The sequence below is a fragment of the Salmo trutta genome, chromosome 27, assembly GCF_901001165.1.
Source record: "Salmo trutta chromosome 27, fSalTru1.1, whole genome shotgun sequence".
In the NCBI taxonomy this organism is placed as follows: domain Eukaryota; kingdom Metazoa; phylum Chordata; class Actinopteri; order Salmoniformes; family Salmonidae; genus Salmo; species Salmo trutta.
The window spans coordinates 29,461,357-29,487,295 of NC_042983.1; the positions used below are offsets into that span (position 1 = coordinate 29,461,357).

General features: G+C 42.1%; 1 protein-coding gene across 5 annotated transcripts in view; it reads right to left on the minus strand.

Annotated features, from left to right (window-relative positions):
• The window catches only part of LOC115164843 (small G protein signaling modulator 1a), a 74,768-nt gene extending 58,442 nt beyond the window's left edge, over positions 1-16,326 (minus strand). Inside the window, exons 1-2 of one of the 5 annotated variants that reach the window (XM_029717702.1) lie at positions 16,113-16,324; positions 15,944-15,984 (exon numbers count right to left, since the gene is read on the minus strand). In XM_029717702.1, coding sequence (XP_029573562.1) covers positions 15,944-15,984; positions 16,113-16,119 — 48 coding nt within the window. In that variant the 5' untranslated portion in view covers positions 16,120-16,324. Of the gene's footprint in view, positions 1-15,943; positions 15,985-16,112 lie in introns of all 5 variants that reach the window. The other 4 variants (XM_029717698.1, XM_029717697.1, XM_029717699.1 and 1 more) reach the window with 4 other exon arrangements.
• Between the last annotated feature and the right edge of the window lie 9,613 nt (positions 16,327-25,939).

Sequence of the window (25,939 nt, forward strand, 5' to 3'; positions counted from 1 at the left end):
CTTCGGCCATTGTAGGGAAGATGCATCGTTAAAACACTTGTAAGCCGAAGTTCCATTGCTATCGGGAAATCAGGCCCTGAAGGTAAAATGATCTGTCATAAGTGTGATAGAAGTGGTTCAGTGAACTATGATCATGTGATGAGTAACCTTGCCAAAGACCTGTAGACTTGCTAATGCCCTAGAATCAGATCAGTGTGCAAACACAGTCATTTGGCATACAGGAGAATGCAGTGTTTGAACCCAGAAGGTCACATTGGTGCATATGGTCTCTGTGAGGAGAAAGAGCTCAAAGGGGTGTAAAGTGTAAGAGGCAAGCTAACAGGGGTTTGAGGTCGGGTCACATAAGGATAAACTCAGCCATTTCAATTTGTGGATGTGAAATTAAGCCCATAACATGTTGGCTGGAGTACATTGGTGACACCACCTTCCCTGAGTTCCAGTTTTGTTGCTCTGTTGGCTAAAACATCCCCCCTTTTGCCCTCAGAACAGCCTCAATTCGTTGGGGCATGGACTCTACAAGGTGTTGAAAGCATTCTACAGGGATGTTGGCCCATGTTGACTCCATTGCTCCCAAAGTTGTGTCTAGTTGGCTGGATATCCTTTTTGTGGTTGACCACTGTTGATACACACGGGAAACTGAACATGAAAAACACAGCAGCGTTGCAGTTCTTGACACAAACCTACTACCATACCCGGTTCAAAGGCACTTATAGGGGAATTTCAACCTGGCTCTGCCACAGCATATAGTCATTAGTATTTTAACATTAAGTTTCTATCATAAACATCACAATTATCCAAACCACAAGCTAGAACTAGCACATTTCCATTTTAATGGTAGAATCAGGAAGTTTCGACTCCCTGTGTTTCGACTCCCCATTCCATTCTTGTGTATTGGTGTCTCTGAGGGGTCTTTGGCCTCGTTTGCTAACTACCTCTCTCAAAGAGTGCAGTGTATAAAGTCAGAAAATCTGCTGTCTCAGCCACTGCATGTCACCATGGGAGTACCCCAAGGCTCAATCCTAGGCCCCACGCTCTTCTCAATTTACATTAACAACATAGCTCAGGCAGTAGGAAGCTCTCTCATTCATTTATATGCAGATGATACAGTCTTATACTCAGCTGGCCCCTCCCCAGATTTTGTGTTAAACGCTCTACAACAAAGATTTCTTAGTGTCCAACAAGCTTTCTCTGCCCTTAACCTTGTTCTGAACACCTCTAAAACAAAGGTCATGTGGTTTGGTAAGAATGCCCCTCTTCCCACAGGTGTTATTACTACCTCTGAGGGTTTAGAGCTTGAGGTAGTCACCTCATACAAGTACTTGGGAGTATGGCTAGACAGTACACTGTCCTTCTCTCAGCACATATCAAAGCTGCAGGCTAAAGTTAAATCTAGACTCTTTCACCCCAGCTGCCAAACTAACCCTGATTCAGATGGCCATCCTTCCCATGCTAGATTATGGAGATGTAATTTACAGATAGGCAGGGAAGGGTGCTCTCGAGTGGCTAGATGTTCTTTACCATTCGGCCATCAGATTTGCCACCAATGCTCTTTATAGGACACATCACTGCACTCTATACTCCTCTGTAAACTGGTCATCTCTGTATACCTGTCGCAAGACCCACTGGTTGATGCTTATTTATAAAACCCTCTTAGGCTTCACTTCCCCCTATCTGAGATATCTACTGCAGCCCTCATCCTCCACATACAACACCCGTTCTGCCAGTCACATTCTGTTAAAGGTCCCCAAAGCACACACATCCCTAGGTCGACCGTCTTTCTAGTTCGCTGCAGCTAGCGACTGGAACGAGCTGCAACAAACACTCAAACTGGACAATGTTATCTCAATCTCTTCATTCAAAGACTCAATCATGGACACTCTTACTGACAGTTGTGGCTGCTTTGCATGATGTATTGTTGTCTCTACCTTCTTGCCCTTTGTGCTGTTGTCTGTGCCCAATAATGTTTGTACCATGTTTTGTGCTCCTACCATGTTGTGCTGCTGCCATGTTGTGTTGCTACCATGTTGTTGTCATGTTGTGTTGCTAACTTGCTGTGTTGTCATGTGTTGCTGCCTTGCTATGTTGTTGTCTTAGGTCTCTCTTTATGTAGTGTTGTGTTATCTCTCTTGTCGTGATGTGTGTTTTGTCCTATATTTCAAATGTAAATAAAATGACATTAATCCCAACCCCTGTCCCCGCAGGAGGCCTTGTGCCTTTTGGTAGGCTGTCATTGTAAATAAAACTTCTTTTTTTTTTAACTGACTTGCCTAGTTAAATAAAATGTAAAAAAAGCAATGAAATATATGATAAAGGTGATGACTTTGGTATTTATTTATTTTTCCTAATTTTAATTGTATAGTTATTTGGTTTGTTGTGTACCTGTTTGTATCTCAGAAGACCATATCTTTAATAATATCCATCATATTTAACTAATATTTAACTAATTATACTAGCTTGACTGCACATAGTACAGACACATAGTACAGACACATAGTACAAACACATAGTACAGACACATAGTACTGACACATAGTACTGACACATAGTACTGACACATAGTACAGACACATAGTACAGACACATAGTACTGACACATAGTACAGACACATAGTACTGACACATAGTACAGACACATAGTACAGACACATAGTACAGACACATAGTACTGACACATAGTACTGACACATAGTACTGACACATAGTACTAACATATAGTACTGACACTCACTCCGCAGTGGTTGGGAAAGGGTATGGGAGCTGGACAAACAGCAACCCAGACCCCCGCAGCTGTCGGAGATCACACCTACTGACTCAAGGTAGCTGGGGAATGGGTTGGTGATTCAGATAATAATAATGATGACGCTGACCATGAAGTTTCCACATCCTCTATAATGAATTGCTGTGCTGTAAACCCACGCTTGAAAAACAATAAAAATATAAGTACAAAAATAATAAAAAAGGAACTAAATGTGTTATTCGCCCCAACACACACACCCACACACACACTCTATAGCCCTCAGTGTGCTAGCTAGCGTATAATGTTCAGACTGCCCTGTCCTGACAGTTCTGCCACTCTCTCCAGACCCTGATTCAATGAGACAACCCGAGGCCTTGAGAGCAAATCTGTCTCATTTGTCTGACATCACTGATAAGGTATCGGACCAGTTGACTGGCTGGAGATATTACCTTCCATCTTTTTATTTTTTCCCACACACACAAAGTAGGTTTGGGTGCGGTAACCTTTGTGCTTCAATATATTTCTCTGGAATGGATTACAGGATTGTCTGTCCTCTATTAACATTTTGAAGCAAAGCTTCACAGTGTTGCAATGTACTCCTGATACTGTAGTTTTTCTTTAAAACATTTCAATTAAAAGCATACATTTTATACAAAAGTGAAGTAGCTCTGAATACCCAAATCCCCTTGTTTTCTCCCTGAGCCCTCCCCATCCAGGTGCTTGGAAAGCAGGAAGCAGTCATTTGAAAGGAAGCACCTGCTTTTCTCCCACAAGGTTACTGATGGAGAGAGCAACAAGAGAAAACAACAACAACAGAACCCTATAATAAAACTAGCCCTGATTGCACTTGCTCTTGGGTGCCTGCCATCTATTAGTCACTCCAGGCAGATTGAGATCTGAAAGGAAGCGTTAGCCGTTGACTAATATGGCTGTTATCTTTAGGAAACATTTTCAAAATGCTTTGAAATAAAAACGATTGCAATATAGTAAATTTGTCAATTTGAACATTGAACATATAGGGTAGATATTTTCAATATGCCTTCAGAAATACTACTACTACTAATAATAATAATAATAATAATTATTATTACTACTACAGTAGATGGTATTTAAATCGTGCCTTTCTAGGACCCAAAGTCTCTTTACATAGTTTTCTGAAAAGTGAAAAATACTGGTGACTCATGAAGTAAGCGAACTGAGACTTGAAGTGTGTAATGAAGTGAAGTGTGTAAGTACAGAATATATAAAATGTTGCCCCTTGAAAGCATTAAAATAGAAAAATGATATACCAATTACAAACCAATCATGATGCACTGTTGACCTGCAATTGGTTGTCTGAGACCACAGTCTTGTCAGCTTCAGCAACGATGATCAGCCACAAACATGACTCATGCTGCCATCATGATAACAATAACAATCACACACACACACACACACACACACACACGACCCACACACGACCCATCACATGCACACCCTTGGGATTTATTTAAGATACTCTTTAAAGAGGTAGGGTTTCAGACGTTTTCTGAACACATACTGTATCTTAAAAGGTACAGAAAAGCATGACAGATTACAGATCTACAGTGTATAAGCACATCATATATATTACAGCTACCTGGAGCATTATTAAAGCTTACTGAATGAATAAGAGCAATCACAAATGTCAGAGCTAAATGGACTTTTTGAGTACATTCATTAAGCTTAAATAATTCTCTGTGTATGTAGCTATAATTTCTTGTTAATTTATGATGCGCTTATAAATGTGTAATGTATGCGTTTTTGTGTTAATGTAAATTGTACCGCAAAACAAAATCAAACCACTGAAATATAATGGGACAATATTTATGTATTAGTATTGTACTGTTAGACATTTACAGTAATGCTGGAGCTAGAAACAAAAGCATTTCGCTGCACCTACACTATATATACAAAAGTATGTGGACACCCCTTCAAATTAGTGGATTCTGCTATTTCAGCCACACCTGTTGCTGACAGGTATATAAAATTGAGCACACAGCCATGCTATCTCCATAGACAAACACTGGCAGCAGTATGGCCTTACTGAAGAGCTCAGTGACTTTCACCGTGGCACCGTCATATGATGCCACCTTTCCAACTAGTCAGTTTGTAAAATGTCTGCCCTGCTACAGCTGCCCCGGTCAACTGTAAGTGCTTTCATTGTGAAGTGGAAGCATCTAGGAGCAACAACGGCTCAGCAACGAAGTGGTAGGCCACACAAGCTCATAGAACGAGATCGCAGAGTGTTGAAATGCGTAAAGATCCTCTGTCCTCACTCACTACTGAGTTTCAAACTGCCTCTGGAAGCAACGTCAGCATAATAACTGTTCATCATGTGCTTCATGAAATGGGTTTCAACGGCTGAGGACCCGCACACAAGCCTAAGATTACCATGCGTATTGCCAAGCGTCGGTTGGAGTTGTGTAAAGCTCGTCGCCATTGGACTATGGATCAGTGGAAACAAATTCTCTAGAGTGAAATACGCTTCACCATCTGGCAGCCTAACGGACGAATCTGGGTTTGGCGGATGCCAGGAGAACGCTACCTGCCCGAATGCATAGTGTTAACTTTAAAGTTTGGTGGAGGAGGAATAATGGCCTGGGGCTGTTTTTCTTGCTTCAGGCTAGGCCCCTTAGTTCCACTGAAGGGAAATCTTAATGCTATAGCATACAATGACATTGTAGACGATTCCGTGCTTCCAACTTTGTAGCAACAATTTGGGTAAGGCCCTTTTCTACTTCAGCATGACAATGCCCCTGTGCACAAAGCGAGGTCAATACAAAAATGGTTTGTCGAGATCAGTGTGGAAAAACTTCACTGGCCTGCAGAGAGCCCTGACCTCAACCCCATCAAACACCTTTTGGATTAATTGGAACCCCAACTACGAGCCTTGCCTAATCGCCCAACATCAGTTCCCGACCTCACTAATGCTCGTGGCTGAATGGAAGCAAGTCCCTGCAGCAATGTTCCAACATCTAGTGGAAAGCCTTCCCATAAGAGTGGAGGCTGTTATAGCAGCAAAGGTGGAACCAACTCCATATTAATGCCCATGATTTTGGAATGATATGTTCGACGAGCATGTGTCCACATACTTTTGGTCATGTAGTGTACTTTAACATCTGCGAATCTGTGTACATGACAAATAAACTTTGATTTGATGTGCATTGATTGGTAGGCAGCTAAAGTAAATGTGCAAACTGCAGGGCACGTCACTTCTCTCAAGTCTTACTAGTTCTATCCTCCCATCAGTCAGAATCTGGATCTCATCCAGCCATCACAGAATCTAACTGGTGAGATGTCTTAGCAGACAAGCTGCAGGTTTCTATGGCGACAGCACGAGTCACATTGTCGCCTGAGCAGAGTCCACAGCAGCTATCTCTGCGAGATAGAGTACGTCAACAAGCCCATTCATCACACAGATAACTGGTATCATGCATAATCATTGGTTCACATTTCCCTTCATCAGCATACGAAGCAGTTAGGTGGAGGGATACAGACTGTTTAATTTCATAATTCCAGAACAATAAATATGTTGGAACCTGGAAACTGTGCATATTGTTCTTTCCCAAAAAGTTGAAATTTCATCCTTATGTGCACGTTTGAGGCTGGAGTCCTCTTTTCTAACATTTCTCTTGAATGACATTTAGACTAAACCTATTTGGTACCCCCTATGAGCAATAATACTTTTGACAGCTAACAGCAGCCTTGTTTATGCCCAAAGGACAAGATGGCATCCATGCTGAAACAATGTGAATCTTTACTGTTGCGTTCCTAAAGGGCTGGCATCATTAGATGAGAAGCATTCAATACGTTCTCTCTCAAGTATCACTCTACATCTCTGCTGTCACAGTGGGAACAATATCATCTCAAACCTGGCAACCCTCCCCTACCGCGTAAGGGGGCTTGGATAGAGCAGATGCAGGATTTACACAGTCTTCACATGAACTCCTGCTCTACAGCCACAATCAGAACAGAGGGAAGACACACCGTTCCCCATCCTCATGGGCTGTTATAGTGAAAAACAACTAGCACAATCATGTCAGCTTTACCAAGAATACATTTTCATTTGCAGACACTCTTATCCAGAGCGACTTACCTATCACTCAGGCATACAAATGCATACTCCTGCATGGACTGTTCACAGATTTTATATGACAGAAAATGGTTGTAGGTGGCTAACATCATCTGTTGACAGTTCCTACAGTGCATGTTTAGAGTGAATGACTCACATCATACTGAGAAGTGATAGACTTGAGACAAGACTGATGAATTCATTCACATTAAAATGAATAGGGTAAAAAGGTAGTTCAACTAATTACTATTTTGTAGTATATATTATGAATCTGCCAACACTAGTAATAACCATTGTTTATTCACACAGCCTGATAACATATTCCCCTGAGTAAAATAGGTTAAATACGTAAAACCATGTAGCTATGGGAACCCGGGTGATTACCTCATTATCAACAGAGGATTTCCTTTCCGGTGATCCGTCATGTGTCTCACCCAGGTAATAACACACGTTTTGGCTCAAGGGCTACATCGGTTTTTCGAGGGCCGCACAGATTTGTTTTTGACCATTTTTCAAAATCTATTGCGAAGCAAGAAAAAGGGCAGTTATTTGAAAATATATAGAGTACCAGTCAAAAATCTGAATACTTATGTGAATAAAGTATTTAAGTTTTTTTTAAATGATACATTTGCAAATATTTCTAACAACCTGTTTTCACGTTGTCATTATGGGGTATTGTGTGTAGAATGATGGGATTTTTATTTATTTAATCAATTTTAGAATAAGGCTGTAATGTAACAAAATTTGGAAAAAGTGAAGGGGTCTGTCACGTCCTGACCAGTATAGGGGTTATTTGTTATTGTAGTTTGGTCAGGACGTGGCAGGGGGTGTTTGTTTTATGTGGTTCAGGGTGTGTTTTGTGTATGTGTTTAGGTAGAGTGGGTGTTTGATTTATTAGTCCGGGGTTTGTTAGTCATTGTTCTATGTTAGTATATTTCTATTTTCTATCTAGTCTTTTGTAGTTCTATGTTTAGTTAATAGGGGTTGGACCTTCAATTGGAGGCAGCTGGTTATTGTTGCCTCTGATTGAGGGTCCTATAATTAGGAGTTTGTTTTTCATGGGGTTTTGTGGAAGATTGTTCTTGTTCTTGTTTAGCTGTTTTGCCTGACAAGACTGTCAAGTTTGTTTTGTTTTGTATACGTTGTATGTGTTTTCCTTCTTCACCTCATAAAAAGAAGATGAGTGTACATTTTCCCGCTGCGTCTTGGTCCTCCACACACGACAATCGTTACAGAACTACCCACCACAACCGGACCAAGCAACAGAAGAGAGAGCAGCCAAGGAAGCAGGAGGACTACAGGGAATCGTGGTCATGGGAGGAAATCCTGGCGGGAGAAGGTCCGTGGCAAAGGAACGGTGAGGACCGGGAGAAGTACGTTGGGACGAGGCTAGCAAGGAAGCTTGAGAGGCAGCCCCAATAATTGTTTTGGGGGGGCACACGGAGTGGGTGGCTGGGCAAAGGATGCCCCTGAAGCCAACACCTCGTGCTTATTATGGGGAGCACAAGGAGTGGAGAGCGCCGAAGTACGAAGAGGTACGCAAGATCTCGCCCATGCGCACGCACAGTCCGGTGCGTGTGATCTCAGCCCCAAGCAAAGGCTGTGCTAGAGTGGGCATCCAGCCTGGAAGGAGGATGCCAGCCCAATACGTCTGGACACCGGTACGCCTCCGAAGTCCAGGCTACAGGACACCTCCTCTACGCACGGCGACCATCAGGCCCCTGCATAGCCCAGTCCGCCCTGTACCAGCACCCCGAACGTACAGGGCTACTGCTGCCATCCAGCCAGGACGGGTTGTGCAGGAGGTGAGCTCGAGATTTCCAGTACTCACCCAAGGCCCGGTGTATCCTACTCCTGCTCCTCGTAGAAGCCCACAGGTGCGTGTCTCCAGTCTGGCTCCTCCGAAGCCAGCACCGCGCACCAGGCTTCCCGAGCGGCAGCTCAGTCCAGCTCGACCTATTCCTGTGCCACGCACAAGCCTACAGGTGTGTGTATCCAGTCTGGCTCCTCCGAAGCCAGCACCGCACCCCAGGCTTCCCGAGCGGCAGCCTAGTCCAGCTCGACATATCCCTGCTCCCCGCACAAGCCTACAGGTGCGCATCCCTAGTCTGATACCTCCAGTACCAGCCCCACGCACTAGGCTTCCAGTGCATCAGCCCAGTCCAGTACGTCCTGTTCCTGCTCCCCGCACTAGCCCTGAGGTGCGTGTCACCAGTCTGGTACCTCCACTACCAGCCCCACGCATCAGGCTTCCAGTGCGTCAGCCCAGTCCCGAGCTTCTGACGACAGTGCCTCGTCCAGAACTTCCGGCAACAGTGCCTCGTCCAGAACTTCCAGCAACAGTGCCTCGTCCAGAACTTCCGGCAACAGTGCCTCGTCCAGAGTGTCCGGCAACAGTGCCTCGTCCAGACAGTCCGGAACCGAGTGAGACGGCCTACAGTCTGGAGCTCCCAGAGTCGGCCTACAGTCTGGAGCTCCCAGAGGACAGTCCAGGGTCTTCAGTGACTGGCCTCTGGCAAAGGTATGCAGTGGGGGTGGGTTGGTCAGGCCTGAGCCTAAGGAGGTTTGGGGGGGGGTGTAGCACAGGAGCCGTCGGTGATGGCAGCCACCCTCCCTTCCCTCCCTTTAGTTTTGGGATTTATTTTTGTTTTGGGGGTTATTTTGTTTTTTTGTGTGAGGTGCATCTGGGGTCTGCACCTTTGGGGGGGGGGGGGTACTGTCACGTCCTGACCAGTATAGGGGTTATTTGTTATTGTAGTTTGGTCAGGATGTGGCAGGGGGTGTTTGTTTTATGTGGTTCAGGGTGTGTTTTGTGTATGTGTTTAAGTAGAGGGGGAATTTGATTTATTTGTCCGGGGTTTGTTAGTCAAAACAAACACCCCCTTAGTATATTTCTATGTTCTATCTAGTCTTTTGTAGTCCTATGTTTAGTTAATAGGAGTTGGACCTTCAATTGGAGGCAGCTGGTTATTGTTGCCTCTGAGGGTCCTATAATTAGGAGTTTGTTTTTCATGGGGTTTTGTGGGAGATTGTTCTTGTTTAGCTGTTTTGCCTGACAAGACTGTCAAGTTCGTTTTGTTTTGTATGTGTTTTCCTTCTTCACCTAATAAAAAGATGAGTGTACATTTTCCCGCTGCGTCTTGGTCTCTACCCTACGACACCCGTGACAGGGTCTGAATACTTTCCGAATGCACTGTATATACACTACTGGTCAAAAGTATTTGAACACACCTACTCATTCAAGGGTTTTTCTTTATTTTTACTATTTTCTACATTGTAGAATAATAGTGAAGACATCAAAACTATGAAATAACACATATGGAATCATGTTGTAACCAAAACAGTGTTATTTGAGATTCTTCAAAGTAGCCACCCAATGCCTTGATGACAGCTTTGCATAATCTTGGCATTCTCTCAACCAGCTTCATGAGGAAGTTAATTTGTGGAATTTCTTTCCTTAATGCGTTCGAGCCAATCAGTTGTGTTGTGACAAGGTAGGGGTGGTATACAAGATATCCCTATTTGGTCAAAGACCAAGTTCATATTATGGCAAGAACAGCTCAAATAAGCAAAGAGAAACAACAATCCATCATTACTTTAGGACATGAAGGTCAGTCAATGAGGAACATTTCAATAACTTTGAAAGTTTCTTCAAGTGCAGTTGCAAAAACCATCAAGCGCTATGATGAAACTGGCTCTCATGACGACCGCCACAGGAAAGGAAGACCCAGAGTTACCTCTGCTGCAGAGCATAAGTTCATTAGGGTTACCAAATTGCAGCCCAAATAAATGCGTCACGGAATTCAAGTAACAGACACATCTCAACATCAACTGTTCAGAGGAGGCTGCGTGAATCAGGCCTTCATGGTCGAATTGCTGCAAAGAAACCACTAATAAAAGGACACCAATAATAAGAAGAGACTTGCTTGGGCTAAGAAACACAAGCAATGGACATTAGACTGGTGGAAATCTATCCTTTGGTCTGATGAGTCCAAATTTGAGATTTTTGGTTTCAACAGCCGTGTATTTGTGAGACCAAGTAGGTGAACGGATGATCTCCGCATGTGTGGTTCCCACCGTGAAGCATGGAGGAGGAGGTGTGATGGTGTATGGGTGCTTTGCTGGTGACACTGTCTGATTTATTTAGAATTCAAGGCACACATAACCAGCATGGCTACCACAGCATTCTGCAGCGATACTCCATCCCATCTGGTTTGAGCTGAGTGGGACTATTTGTTTTTCAACAGGAAAATTACCCAAAACACACCTCCAGGCTGTGTAAGGGCTATTTGATCAAGAAGGAGAGTGATGGAATGCTGCATCAGATGACCCGGCCTCCACAATCACCCAACCTCAACCCAATTGAGATGGTTTGGAATGAGTTGGAACGCAGAGTGAAGGAAAAGCAGACAAGTGCTCAGCAATATGTGGGAACTCCTTCAAGACTGTTGGAAAATCATTCCTCATGAAGCTGGTTGAGAGAATGCCAAGAGTGTGCAAAGCTGTCATCAAGGCAAAGGGTGGCTACTTTGAAGAATCTCAAATAACACTGTTTTGGTTACTACATGATTCCATATGTGTTATTTCATAGTTTTGATGTCTTCACTATTATTCTACAATGTAAAAAAATTTAAAAATAAATAAAAACCCTTGAATGAGTAGCTGTGTCCAAACTTTTGACTGGTACAGTATATATTAATATTAATATCATTTAGTTGATACCTAAGCCTATAGGTCTATGGATACAGTGGCCTGATACATTTAGTGCTCAAATCTCTGACAGTTGAACCGTGAGGTGGACAATTATTGTTCCAGGAAAGTAGCCAAAAATAATCATAATTGGCTATTAAGTTTTGCATAAGCTTCACATCGAAACACAATGAAAAGTGTTTTGTAATTTGTTATAGGTTATTTTTAAGGACACAAATGTGCCTCATTTGGCCAACATCCCTAATTAATTGATGGCGCTGGCTTCGCCAGGTTTCCCTGAAGGATACTCTGAAATGGCATATTGTTTTTATGAAGATTTAAAAATATTCACATGAAAATCTATGGCCAATCGGATGGAAACCTAGCTATAGACGCCCTAAAGACTCTAGTAAGTGTGCTAGTCCAGTGTCACTTGATTATGCGTGCACATCATGGTTCACCAGCAGAACCAAACATCTAAAGAATAAGCTACCAGCCAAACAAGCTTGTAAGGATTGTACTAAAACTCTCCCCTGATACTCATCTGGAGGTTGAGCATGTTTTCCTTTCTATTTATGTAATTACATATGTATTTATGTAAAAAATAAGGACCACAATGGAAATAAGTCCCCGACTTTATTGTGCAATCCCCGTCACTTTAAAAATCTTTGTGTATATATGTATTTTTTTAACTGACAAATAAAGTCAATCAATCCAAACTGTGCAATGGCCAATTGATGAATGGAAAAAGACATCCGTTACAAAACACCAAAAAGTTGAATTACATTCGGAGAAGCCTTCGATACTGGGTAGGACTACAAGGTAGGAATGGATGTATTTTCTGTTTGTCAAGATTGACATAGTCTACCTTAATTTGGACCAGCCCCTCCCCCCAGCCAATTTCGATCTATCCCTAAGTAAGCAGCCATGCTAAAAAAGGTGACTGATAGAGAAAAGAAAATGAAAGATGAGCTGTTGTCCTCTGTGCCCTACTCTTTCATGAGTGTGTAGCTCTCTCCTTATGTAAACACAGGTGTGTGTGACGTGTGTATGTGTGTAGCAGAGGGGAAGAGAGAGACACAGGGAAAGAGAGAGCGATAGAGAGAGCACCGAGATCCGCCCAGTATAGGCTATTCTTAAACATGCTTCCGTCACTGAAGCATAATGTTCTGGCCTACACTCTTATAAAAAAGGGTTCTTCGCCTGTTCCCATAGGAAACGCTTTTTGGTTCCAGGTATAACCCTTTTGGGTTCCATGTAGAACCCTCTGTGGAAGGATTCTACATAGATCCGAAAAGGGTTCAACCAGGAACAAAAAAGGGTTTTTATCTGGAACTGGGACCTTCTGCAAAGGGTTCTCCTATGGGGACAGCCGAAGAACCCTTTTAGGTTCTATATAGCACTATTTTTGTGTAGACCCAGGTAGACGTTGTACAAAGTGGAACGTAACCAGTTGGTAAGGGAGAGCTTTTCAGCATTCACTGCCAAGCCACCAGACAAACAGTACCCAAGCTAAGAAATGAGAGAAATAATGAATGAATACAAACAGAGTGAGTACATCTGAATCACTATCATTACTGGCTTATATGTCCGGGTGAACATTCCCTACTGCATCATATTTGTGACGGGGCAGGTAGCCTAGCAGTTGGGCCAGTAACTGAAAGGTTGGTGGTTCGAATCCCTGAGATGACTAAGTGAAAAATCTGTTGATGTGCCCTTGAGTAAAGCACTTAACCCTAGTTGCTCTGGATAAGAGTGTCTGATAAATTACTAAAATGTACATTTGTTGGTGGTATCCTTCGTTTGACATAGTTTCTTACAACGCATGTAGCCTAGCAGCTGAATGTTCATTAAGCTAAAAGCTCAACAGATGGCCACTGCCTTTGTCCTTTATGTCTACTATTTGCATTGAAATGGCAAAAAATAAGCTTTTATTAACTCCCTTTTAGTGACTCAAGTTCCATTTCCTTTCAGCAACCTCTTGTGCAGGGTGCTCTACCTCTTACCATAAAGGCTCTCTTCAGAGGATATCACCCTGGCATAAAGATATCTTTTCAGAGGCATCTGTGCTTTAAAAAAAAAAAAAAAAATCTAAATCCGTTTACTTCCATTTTCACTCCAATAGTTGCTACTGGGCAATCATATCACTGGCTCAGGCTGTTCTGTGTGCCTCAGAGGTGTGCTGGAGAGTCTAGCAATCATATTATATAATTGGAGAAACACAGACTGCTCTGGTCATGTGGTCCGTCTCCACTCCACTGCAGTTTATTTAAAAATCAGCTACATTGTAAGCGCTGAGCACTAGGGAACTAAACTTGGGGGGGATCCTGGGGAAAGTGAATCTCAGTAGGCCCTCTTAACACAGGCAGGTTTAAATACAGGGTTGGTCTGTACTCTGCTGATAAGGCTGCTGACAGGCATGTATGAAGATCAGGAGTAAGTGACGGGAGATTAAATCTCTCTTTCATTCATTCCCAGACTTGGACAATTTGATGTCTTTGATTGCTTGACACAAGGTCTTGCGCTTTTATGAGACCAATAAAGGTAAAGTCTGAGTCTTCCGACAAAACCGACCAATCACTTCACAAATAACCCCTGAAGACAGGAGAGGAAAATAACTTTCTTTTTCTGGTCCGTTATTGGTCTACTACACCAAGTATGAGACGTTTAACAATCTGGCCCACAAACATTCTGGAAAGATTGAAATTGTTTGATAAAGAAGATGCTGATGATGACAATAGAAATAGAGCAGGGGAAACCTCAGCCTCCACTTCAGAGTTGAGTGCAAGGAGTATTGGTGTCTCTGAGGTGTTTTTGGCTTGGTTTGCTAACTACCTTTCTCAAAGAGTGCAGTGTATAAAGTCAGAACATCTGCTGTCTCAGCCATCCCAAGGCTCGATCCTAAGCCCCACGCTCTTCTCAATTTACATCAACAATTTAGCTCAGGCAGTAGGAAGCTCTCTCATCCATTTATATGCCGATGATACGGTCTTATACTCAGCTGGCCCCTCCCCGGATTTTGTGTTAAACGCTGTACAACAAAGATTTCTTAGTGTCCAACAAGCTTTCTCTACCCTTAACCTTGTTCTGAACATCTCCAACACAAAGGTCATGTGGTTTGGTAAGAAGAATGCCCCTATCCCCACTGGTGTGATTACTACCTCTGGGGGTTTAGAGCTTGAGGTAGTCACCTCATGCAAGTACTTGGGAGTATGGCTAGACGGTGTGCTGTCCTTCTCTCAGCACATATCAAAGCTGCAGGTTAAGGTTAAATCTAGACTTGGTTTCCTCTATCGTAATCGCTCCTCTTTCACCCCAGCTGCCAAACTAACCCTGATTCAGATGACCATCCTACCCATGCTAGATTATGGAGAGGTAATTCATAGATCGGCAGATAAAATGTGCTTTACCATTCGGCCATCAGATTTGCCACCAATACTCCTTGTAGGACACATCACTGCACATATATTTATTTATAATCCCAGTGCCTGTCACCGCAGGGGGCCTTTTGCCTTTTGGTAGGCCGTCATTGTGCATAAGAATTTGTTTTTAACTGACTTGCCTAGTTAAATAAAGGTTGAATAAAACAAAAAAAGTTATTCACAAGATTTCACAACTGTGTGATGAAGTTAGGTTGGACTCTAATCCAAATGGGTTGATAACTGTTTACTTAAAACTGACACGTATAATGCCGTACCACTTGTTATCGCATGTATGAGCCCTTATTATTCAATTGATAATCATTTATTTTACCGTATTAGCTAATCTTCTTCTGAACCGTTTTAAAAATTCTCGACTCGTTTTGGCTAGACATGTTTGGAGAATGTAGCAATACTTGTTGACACGGATTGTATCCGTTAGCGGTGCATAAAGAGCTCTGTGTTAAAAAACGTTTTGGGAAGTCGAAAATGATCTAGAACTGCACTATACCTTTAAAATGACAAGCATTTCTATGCAACACTTCTTCAATATCTATAGCTTATTTAGTCAGTATCATAATGAGATGCTAGTAAGACATTAGAGCGAGAATGCAGTCTTGCATGACTGCATTCTACTGGCTAGCTGGATTTCCATGACAGGACCCTATACATAGATTATTTATAGTTCAACTATATACCCTAACCCATAATTAAAAACCTAATTAGTTATAACAATATGGTCAACTTCAAAATATATATTACACCTTGCCCTAATGTTAATCTTATTTACAAAGATAGACAGCAAATACACGAGTGGATGTAGTAGCCTATTATTTTCATAATATGTGCACACAAAAAGAAAATGGTAACAGTTACTGTAAAAGTACATGAATGAACAAAAAACAAGCGTATCTACTCAGGGAGGGAGTATTGTAGCCATACGCATAACCAAAGTGTTTGTTTCTCCTATTTGATCATTGTTGCAGACTGGCAAAAAACACCCACCTCCTTCTTGACAGTGCGCAGCAGCTTCTGTCGCGTCTCTGCTTGTAAAACATAACAGAAAGGGTTTCATGTCATTTCTTTTATAACACATTTCCTTTTACATTTACATCTTCAGCACATGATGGATATTTAATTTGGTTATGTTCTACACGGTCCTGTGTTCTCTCACCTGCCATTGCTGCTGCTGCTGCTGCTGTTGATGTTGTTGTTTATGTTGCTATGGAATCGGGTCCACTTTACGTAGCTCCTTCACACTGCTCCCATCAGTTTAATGTGGCTGTGTGGAGCAAAAGATCTAGCCTGCGCTCGAGACTTTACGCACACCTCTTAAAGCTACAGTAATCTCTTAAATTCGATTAAGTCTATAGACTTTTTCCAGAAACGCAAGATAAAAATTATACACAAGAAGAATAAGTGACTATTTTACACATGTTTGCCGTGATGTTTCACATTTAGTTCTGCATTGTCTGTGAGTACAAGTCAAAGACAGTGCCATTTAGGCATAATGTAACCTATTCGTTATTGAATAGCCTGCTGTTGTCCAAACAGGTGACGTGTTCTTCACGAGGCCTTATAAAGTCAGGAGCATGTCATTAACCATTCATTTCTAGAATAATTTCCATAATAATGAAGCATTCCTATAAGTTTTATCATGGCTTCATCATATTCTTCATGCATATTTTCACATGTATGCCAGTTTTTACAGATGATGCACCATCATCCATAACAAAACTGAGAAGACAAAATAGCCAGAGACAGCAGGAAATACTGTATTTTCTGCAAAGGCCTAATCATATGCATTGGATATGTTTGTACATTTGTCCTACTAGTTGTTTAGACACTGAATTCTAGGCCTACCATTTTCAAATGTCCCATTTATCCATCCTCACCATATCCTGCAGATAAGTAGACATCTGGAGCCCTGGCCTAGAGCACATTTTGTTACAAAATACACAAAAGCCTTCCCTCACCAATAAGATGTGTTGCTAAGCAACCCCCTGAAACATATTAGCAGAGCTAATTGAGCAGATCCAGTAGATTTGGTGTCCTGGTCTTACAGCCTCTATCTCTGGGGTAAATGGCATTATCATATACTGAGAAATCAATATTCCTGTTTAAAGACATTGATCTGGACTCACTGGGAATTAAACACTGCCATAAAAATCATCAGATCCATGTTGTTTATTCTAGACTTGAATAAAGCCGGGGTGCTCAGGAGGAGTTCCAAAAGCTGTGGACAATAGTGGTGTGAATAGAATCTTGAACGCTGAGGATATCATATCTAAATTCACATATCCCATTTGCCTTCAGGTTGCAGAGTGGGGACACAACATTCTTTCATACAGATTAGAATTAATTAAATATGCCACAGGGATATAGTCTTGGTCCATTGGTGAATCAAAATGACGTCACTTGAGGTGTGTGTATAGGAACAACTTCCTAATATTGAGTTGGAACCCCCTCAGTACAACCTCAATTCATCGGGGCTTGGACTCCACAAGGTGTCAAAAGTATTCCACTGGAATGCTGGCCCATGTTGACTCCAATGCTTTCCACAGTTGTGTCAATTTGGCTGGATGTCTTTTCGGTGGTAGACCATTCTTGATACACACAGAAAACTGTCAAGCATGAAAAACCAGTTCTTGACACAAATCAGTGCACCTGGCACCTACTACCATACCCCGTTCAAAGGCACTTACATATTTTGTCTTGCCCATTCACCCTCTGAATGGCACATATACACAATCCATGTCTCAAATGTCTCAAGGCTTAAAAATCCTTCTTTAACCTGTCTCCTTCCCTCCATCTAAACTGATTGAAGTGGATTTAACAAGTGACATCCATAAGGGGTCATAGCTTTCACATGGATTTACCTGGTCAGTCTAAATCATGGAAAGAGCAGGTATTCTTAGTGTTTTGTGTACTCAGTGTATATTTAAGCAATAAGGCCTGAGGGGGTCTGGTATATGGCCAATATACCAGGGCTAAGAGCTGTTTTACGCACGACACAATGTTATATTTCCCATATATCACAAACCCCTGAGGTGCCTTATTGCTATTATAAACTGTTTACCAACGTAATTATAGCAGTAAAAATAACTGTTTTGTCATACCTGTGGTGTATGGTCTGATATACCACTGCTGTCAGCCAATCGGCATTCAGGGCTCGAACCACCCAGTTTATAATAAGGTATATCAGACCGTATACCATGGGTATGACAAAACATTTATTTTTACTGCTCTAATTACATTGGTAATCACTTTATAATAGCAATAAGAACTGCCCTTAGCCGTGGTATATTGGCCATATACCACACCCCCTCGGGCCTTATTGCTTAATTATACTGTGCGGTTTCCACATGTATTTTGTTTTAGACACTCAGTAGCATCTCCTTTTATTATTACTCCGTCTTGTGGTGAAATGTTGAACCGTGATTCTGGTAGACCTTGACGCAGGGGTTGCCAAACCTTTTCCCTCAGGGCTCCCTTTCAGTTTTGGGGAACATCCCCGCCTCTCCCTGCACACAACACATATATTTCTATGGGCACAAGCACTGTTCATGACACAAACTGTTCACACCCCTCTTGTTGGCAGATTTTTTGTTGTTGTTGTAAGTTTAAAGCTTATTTCCTGAAATTCTACACATTTTATCATGGGGGGCAGAGAAAATGTTGCCATTTTAAAGCTCATTTTCTTGCACTTCTATACATTTTGCCATGTCTAAAGTGTATTCATGTGATATTTGAATGACTCAAACATTACAACAAAATCTATGGGCTAAAAAATCAAGCTAAAAAACATTAGCTGGCATGGGCTAGTTGATTTCTGACAAGTTAATAATAGCTCTCTAAGCAATGACTGACATGACAAGAGGAAACCTGATGATGCACTACCCAATTTTAAAATTGTTGTCTGTGCATTCTAGTATTACAACTTTCAAGAGTTATTTTTTTTGGGGGGGACCCCGCACCTCTCCTGCCGATCCCTCTGTTTGGAAACCACTGTCCTAGAGTACATGGCTATTCCATTCCAGTCTTTACAATGAGCCCGTCCTCCTTTGGCTCCTCCCACTAGCCTCCTCTGAACTGCACTTATTCACACACAGGACGTAAAAGCACTGAAATGCTATCTAAGAGTACTAAAAACATTATTAATTCTGCATTTCCTTAAGATCAGTTCCTTTTGTAGGCTACAGCACTGTCTGTGCACTAAGGGTAATATATATAATATATATATATATATATATATATATATATATATATATATATATATATATATATATATATATACACTACCGTCCAAAAGTTTGGGGTCACTTAGAAATGTCCTTGTTTTTGAAAGAAAAGTACATTTTTTGCCCATTAAAATAACATCAAATTGATCAGGAATACAGTGTAGACATTGTTAATGTTGTAAATAACTATTGTAGTTGGAAACGGCACATTTTTTTATGTAATATCTACATAGGCGTACACAGGCCCATTATCAGCAACCATCACTCCTGTGTTCCAATGGCACGTTGTGTTAGCTAATCCAAGTTCATCATTTAAAAGGCTAATTAATCATTAGAAAACCCATTTGCAATTATGTTAGCACAGCTGAAAACTGTTGTCCTGATTAATGAAGCAATCAGACTAGTTGAGTATCTGGAGCATCAACATTTGTGGGTTTGATTACAGGCTCAAAATGGCCAGAAACAAATAACTTTTTCTAAAACTCATCAGTCTATTCTTGTTCTGAGAAATGAAGGCTATTCCATGCGAGAAATCGCCAAGAAACTGAAGATCTCGTACAACGCTGTGTACTACTCCCTTCACAAAACAGCGCAAACAGGCTATAACCAGAATAGAAAGAGGAGTGGGAGGTCCCGGTGCACAAGTGAGCAAGAGGACAAATACATTAGTGTCTAGTTTGAGAGACAGACTCCTCACAAGTCCTCAACTGGCAGCTTCATTAAATAAACTCAGCAAAAAAAGAAACGTCCTCTCACTGCCAGCTGCATTTATTTCAGCAAACTTAAATATTTGTATGAACATAACAAGATTCAACAACTGAGACATAAACTGAACAAGTTCCACAGACATGTGACGAACAGAAATTGAATATTGCGTCCCTGAGCAAAGGGTGGGTCAAAATCAAAAGTAACAGTCAATATCTGGCATGGCCACCAGCTGCATTTACTGCAGTGCATCTCCTCCTCATGGACTGCACCAGATTAGCCAGTTCTTGCTGTGAGATGTTACCCCACTCTTCCACCAAGGCACCTGCAAGTTCCCGGACATTTCTGGGGGGAATGGCCCTAGCCCTCACCCTCCGATCCAAAAAGTCCCAGACGTGCTCAATGGGATTGAGATCCGGGCTCTTCGCTGGCCATGGCAGAACACTGACATTCCTGTCTTGCAGGAAATCATGCACAGAATGAGCAGTATGGCTGGTGGCATTGTCATGCTGGAGGGTCATGTCAGGATGAGCCTGCAGGAAGGGTACCACATGAGGGAGGAGGATGTCCTCCCTGTAATGCACAGCGTTGAGATTGCCTGCAATGACAACAAGCTCAGTCAGATGATGCTGTGACACACCGCCCTAGACCATGACGGACACTCCACCTCCAAATCGATCTTGCTCCAGAGTACAGGCCTCTGTGTAACGCTCATTCCTTCGACGATAAACGCGAATCCAACCATCACACCTGATGAGACAAAACCGCGACTCGTCAGCGAAGAGCACTTTTTGCCAGTCCTTTCTGGTCCAGGGACGGTGGGTTTGTGCCCATAGGTGACGTTGTTGCCGGTGATGTCTGGTGAGGACCTGCCTTACAACAGGCCTACAAGCCCTCAGTCCAGCCTCTCTCAGCCTATTGCGGACAGTCTGAGCACTGATGGAGGGATTGTGCGTTCCTGGTGTAACTCGGGCAGTTGTTGTTGCCATCCTGTAACTGTCCCGCAGGTGTGATGTTCGGATGTACCGATCCTGTGCAGGTGTTGTTACACGTGGTCTGCCAATGTGAGGATGATCAGCTGTCCGTCCTGTCTCTCTGTAGCGCTGTCTTAGGCGTCTCACAGTACGGACATTGCAATTTATTGCCCGGGCCACATCTGCAGTCCTCATGCCTCCTTGCAGCATGCCTAAGGCACGTTCATGCAGATGAGCAGGGACCCTGGGCATCTTTCTTTTGGTGTTTTTCAGAGTCAGTAGAAAGGCTCTTTAGTGTTGCAAGTTTTCATAACTTTGACCTTAATTGCCTACCGTCTGTAAGCTGTTAGTGTCTTAATAACCGTTCCACAGGTGCATGTTCATTAATTGTTTATGGTTCATTGAACAAGCATGGGAAACAGTGTTTAAACCCTTTACAATGAAGATCTGTGAAGTTATTTGGATTTTTACCGATTATCTTTGAAAGACAGGGTCCTGAAAAAGGGACGTTTCTTTTTTTGCTGAGTTTAGTACCCGCAAAACACCAGTCTCAACGTCAACAGTGAACAGGCGACTCCAGGATGCTGGCCTTCTAGGCAGAATGCCAAGAGTGTGCAAAGCTGTCATCAAGGCAAAGGGTGGCTATTTGAAGAATATATTTTGATATGTTTAACACTTTTTGGTTACTACATGATTCCATGTGTTATTATTCTACAATGTAGAAAATAGACAAAAAAAAGAAAAACACTTGAATGAGTAGGTGTTCTAAAACTGTTTGACCGGTAGACACTGTCACCATCTACTGGACATTGCCAACTCTGCAAGTTATTTCTCAAAAACGTCCATAAAATGTTTTAGGATTTCACCAATCAAAACGTAAATGTAAAAAAAAAATAGAATTATATAATTCTATTCTTTTTTTTACATCTACGTATAATTCACTTTTTTTTTTTACATTTACGTTTTGATTGGTGAAATCCTAAAACATTTTATGGACGTTTTTGAGAAATAACTTGCAGAGTTGGCATTGTCCAGTAGATGGTGACAGTGTCATTGGAAATTATTTCTTCAGGAACGAAAGAGAGAATTTTACTAGACCAAAATAGATCATGAATGCATATATTTCATGCTAGAGTCATTCTTAAGTCATTAATGTTACAATGATTTCCTACTGCATAATTTTAGATGGCACCAAACAGTAGTTTCTTCTGTTTGGTGGGCCCATAATTACACTGAGTACACAAAATATTAAGAACACCTGCTCTTTCCATGACATAGGCTGACCAGGTGAATCTAGGTGGAAGCTATGATCCCTAAGTCCACTTCAATCAGTGTAGATGAAAGGGAGGAGACAGGTTAAAGAAAGATTTTTAAGTCTTGAGACAATTGAGACATGGCTTGTGTTTGTGTGTCATTCAGATGATGAACGGGCAAGACAAAAGATTTAAGTGCCTTTGAACGGTGTATGGTAGTAGGACCCAAAGGACATCCAGCCAACTTGACACAACTGTGGGAAGCATTGGAGTCAACATGGGCCAGCATCCCTGTGGAACACTTTCGATATCTTATAGAGTGCATTCCCCGATGAATTGAGGTTGTTCTGAGGGCAAGGGGGGGGGGGTTCATAAAAACTCAGTGTGGATCATTTACTGACAGCATGGTAAGTGAAACTCTATGTTTGGGCTCGTCTAAGGACGAGGATAGGTAGTACAGTAGATGTGATGATTGCGGACTTGACTAAACCCTTGGTGGTGCAGCCCATTGGAGTGTAAACAGCATGAGTTCCCTCTGGCCCCTGGCTGCAGGTGGGGGGACCTGGGGGGCCAACCTGTCAGCTAGATCAGGTGGTGAAAGGGCAGGCAGGTAATGTAGGATGACAGAGGAAGAGGTGGACATTGCTTAGCAAGGCCAGACACAGCCCTCCTACTCTGTGGGCTTGGACCATTCTCTCTCATTGCCTTCCTGTCCTCTGAGGATGTTTGATTCCCCCACTAAAGCTTGGGCTTTCTACTCTCTGATGCCTGTCAAAAAACCAAAGAGAAAACACATCCTTTACATCATGACATGTAGACATGTTCACATACTCGTTTTGAAGAGGGTCAAGGTGTGATCACTTGAGTTTGAAATGAACTCGGAGCTGGAATAAAGGCAGGGGAAAGCGATGCTGTCTCAGATTTTGCAACCCTCTTCACTGGTGAGCCTGATACTATTTGCCAACTCTTCCTAGTTATCTTTATTAAATAACTAGGAAACTAAGAGTGTGAAATAGCCATGCTTCTAGGTACTCTAATTTCACAATTCCAATAGACATTGAATGGCTCCTGTCAAAGTGTCTATGCTGGCGGTGAAATGTAATACCTCTTCTTACCCTATTATTATTATTATTATTATTAACTTTATTATTATTATTATACCTCTTCACAGCCTCAAAAGGACAGCGCTCTTCTTCCACTAAATTCTGGCTAATGCGATAATACTGAGAGTTATTATCATGTTGTAATCACAATTACTTATTGTGTGATTGCTCTTTTTATACCGAAAGCATAAAATCTGTAGTGTGTCTTTAAAACTGGGATTCCCTTCCTGGGTTGACTCACTCATTACTGTTGCTTTAGATCATGTAGTAACCTTAATGCCATGCCAGAACTTCTGCCTGACTACACATTGTACCAGCTCCCATTCGCTTACTCATGGATGGGAGGCCCATCAATTATCGCGCCATCACAGCGCTCACACCAGCACAATACACAAAGCACAACAGGGTTGTATTCATTTAGGCACACAAGATAAAATGTTTTAAAGCTTTTAGCAATGTTTCAGTCTGTTTTCTTTTGTTTGGTACCTAATGCCCTTAAACCTCATAGGAATGCAGCCATCACCTGTCTGTAATCCCCTGTAAACCCAGGCTGACTACAGAACCAGTAGATGGCTGTAAATCTCTGCTCAGATTGATAACAACACATAGGGCATTCCTCTGAATCAGAAAGGATGAGTTCACAGAAGACAGTTAAAAAAAAAAATCTGGGCTTCTGATGCATCGGAGAAAAACAATGTGGACACCAATGAGGATAGGAACAGAAAAGAAGAACAAGAACAAGAAGAGCAAGAAGAACAAGAAGAACAAGAACAACAAGAGCAAGAAGAACAAGAAGAACAAGAAGAACAAGAAGAACAAGAACAAGAAGAGCAAGAAGAACAAGAAGAACAAGAACAACAAGAGCAAGAAGAACAAGAAGAACAAGAAGAACAAGAAGAACAAGAAGAACAAGAACAAGAAGAGCAAGAAGAACAAGAAGAACAAGAACAAGAAGAGCAAGAAGAACAAGAAGAACAAGAACAAGAAGAACAAGAACGAACAAGAAGAACAACAAGAGCAAGAAGAAGAAGAAGAAGAAGAAGAAGAAGAAGCAATACATGTATAAGAGTACCAAGACCAACAAGAAAAAGGCCAGCAACCACAAAGGCAAAAAAATAGTAAGAAAGAAACAGCAATGGTGCATATCCATATCGCTCCGATTGTGGGAGCGGCCATGTCAGTGACAGCTCCCCTGAGATATGAGGGTAAGGCCGCCATCATGCACACGTCCGTGTGTGATCAGAGTCGACAGTCTCTAATGGGCACCAGGGCATGTGCAGGGAGGCCCTGTCAGTCCCATGTTCTTTTGACCATGTGCCAACGCAGATTGACAGGCCTGTATGTGGAAGATGACCTGTGCCATATAGTGCAGGATCTGTGACTGTAGTGGTTTGACCCTCAGGGCCCCGCAGTCTTTGCCTGAGCAGCCATGACGTTTCCCCCTGACTAGCTCCTCACCCTATCCTCAGTCTCCAGTCACAGCGTTGGCAGCGAGTTGACGTTTGAAATATAATGAGGTTTGAGCTACAGGAGCCGTTGACAAGGTCCTCATCATGAGATATGAATGATTCTAAAAAAACAGCTTTTGACACATACAGTAGGCTGCTGTAAATATTTGTGTTACATTAGAATTATTATTGTATTTTCAGCTCTGAAAGGTGATTTACAAAATGTTCTAATGAAATAATTTGCTTTATAAATGGTATAGAACAATAGTGTAGCATCAGAAGCCTACATTAGAACTCTGCACGACAGGTCAGACAGCATTAAGTGTAAAGTTCATGATGGCTTTAAATGCTGCTGGTCCTATCTCGTTGTCATATCCATTTTCCAAACTAACCTCATTTGGTGCACTCTCGACTCAATGACCTGCAAGATTACAACAGTATGTATATTTGGTTAGGACTCTTTAGGACTTTTGAAATGGGCCTGTGCTAAAAGCGGTGGATTCCCTAACTAGTCCAGTTAAGCTGTTGTCTCCTCACCAAAAGCATGTCTCTATACTCAGGAAGCAAAACCCTTTGAGACTTTGTCTACACACACACACACACACACACACACACACACACACACACACACACACACACACACACACACACACACACACACACACACACACACACACAACCTTCTTTAGCCGTCATTATTAATCTTTTGTCAGGGGACATTGCATGGGCAAACACACTACCACCTGAACCACAAAATCAAGACCTCTTCAAAGTGATTTTACATTAAAACATTTGCTTACATTGAGTTTGAGTGGCCAGCTAGTTCCTCCTTCCCTCCATAGCCAGTTACCATTTAGATCCACAGCCAGTCAAATTCATCCTCAATTTATATCTTGACAAGGTACATCATGACACTTGTTGTATCCTAACAATGATATTGGTAACCTAAAACAAAACATAAATTCAACCAAACTGTTTATCAAATAGCCTAGTAGGCCTACACTTGAATAGGATGTAAGCCTTCTAAATTCAACATTAAAAACGGTGGTGTGTCTAAAATGTTACCTATGAAAAAGTAGGGAACCCAAAACTCGTCGACGTTGGAGTGGAGCTCATTTTGTTGATTAGTGTGCGCAGAGGGAGTTCTACTCCACTAGCCTAGTGATTGACAATTTACTCCTCCCAGTCTGACCTATCATCGCCCACAATACGAGAATATTCAGTGCCTCTGAAGCTTGTCAGTTTTTTAAAACTTACCTGCTCAGACGGCGGACTGA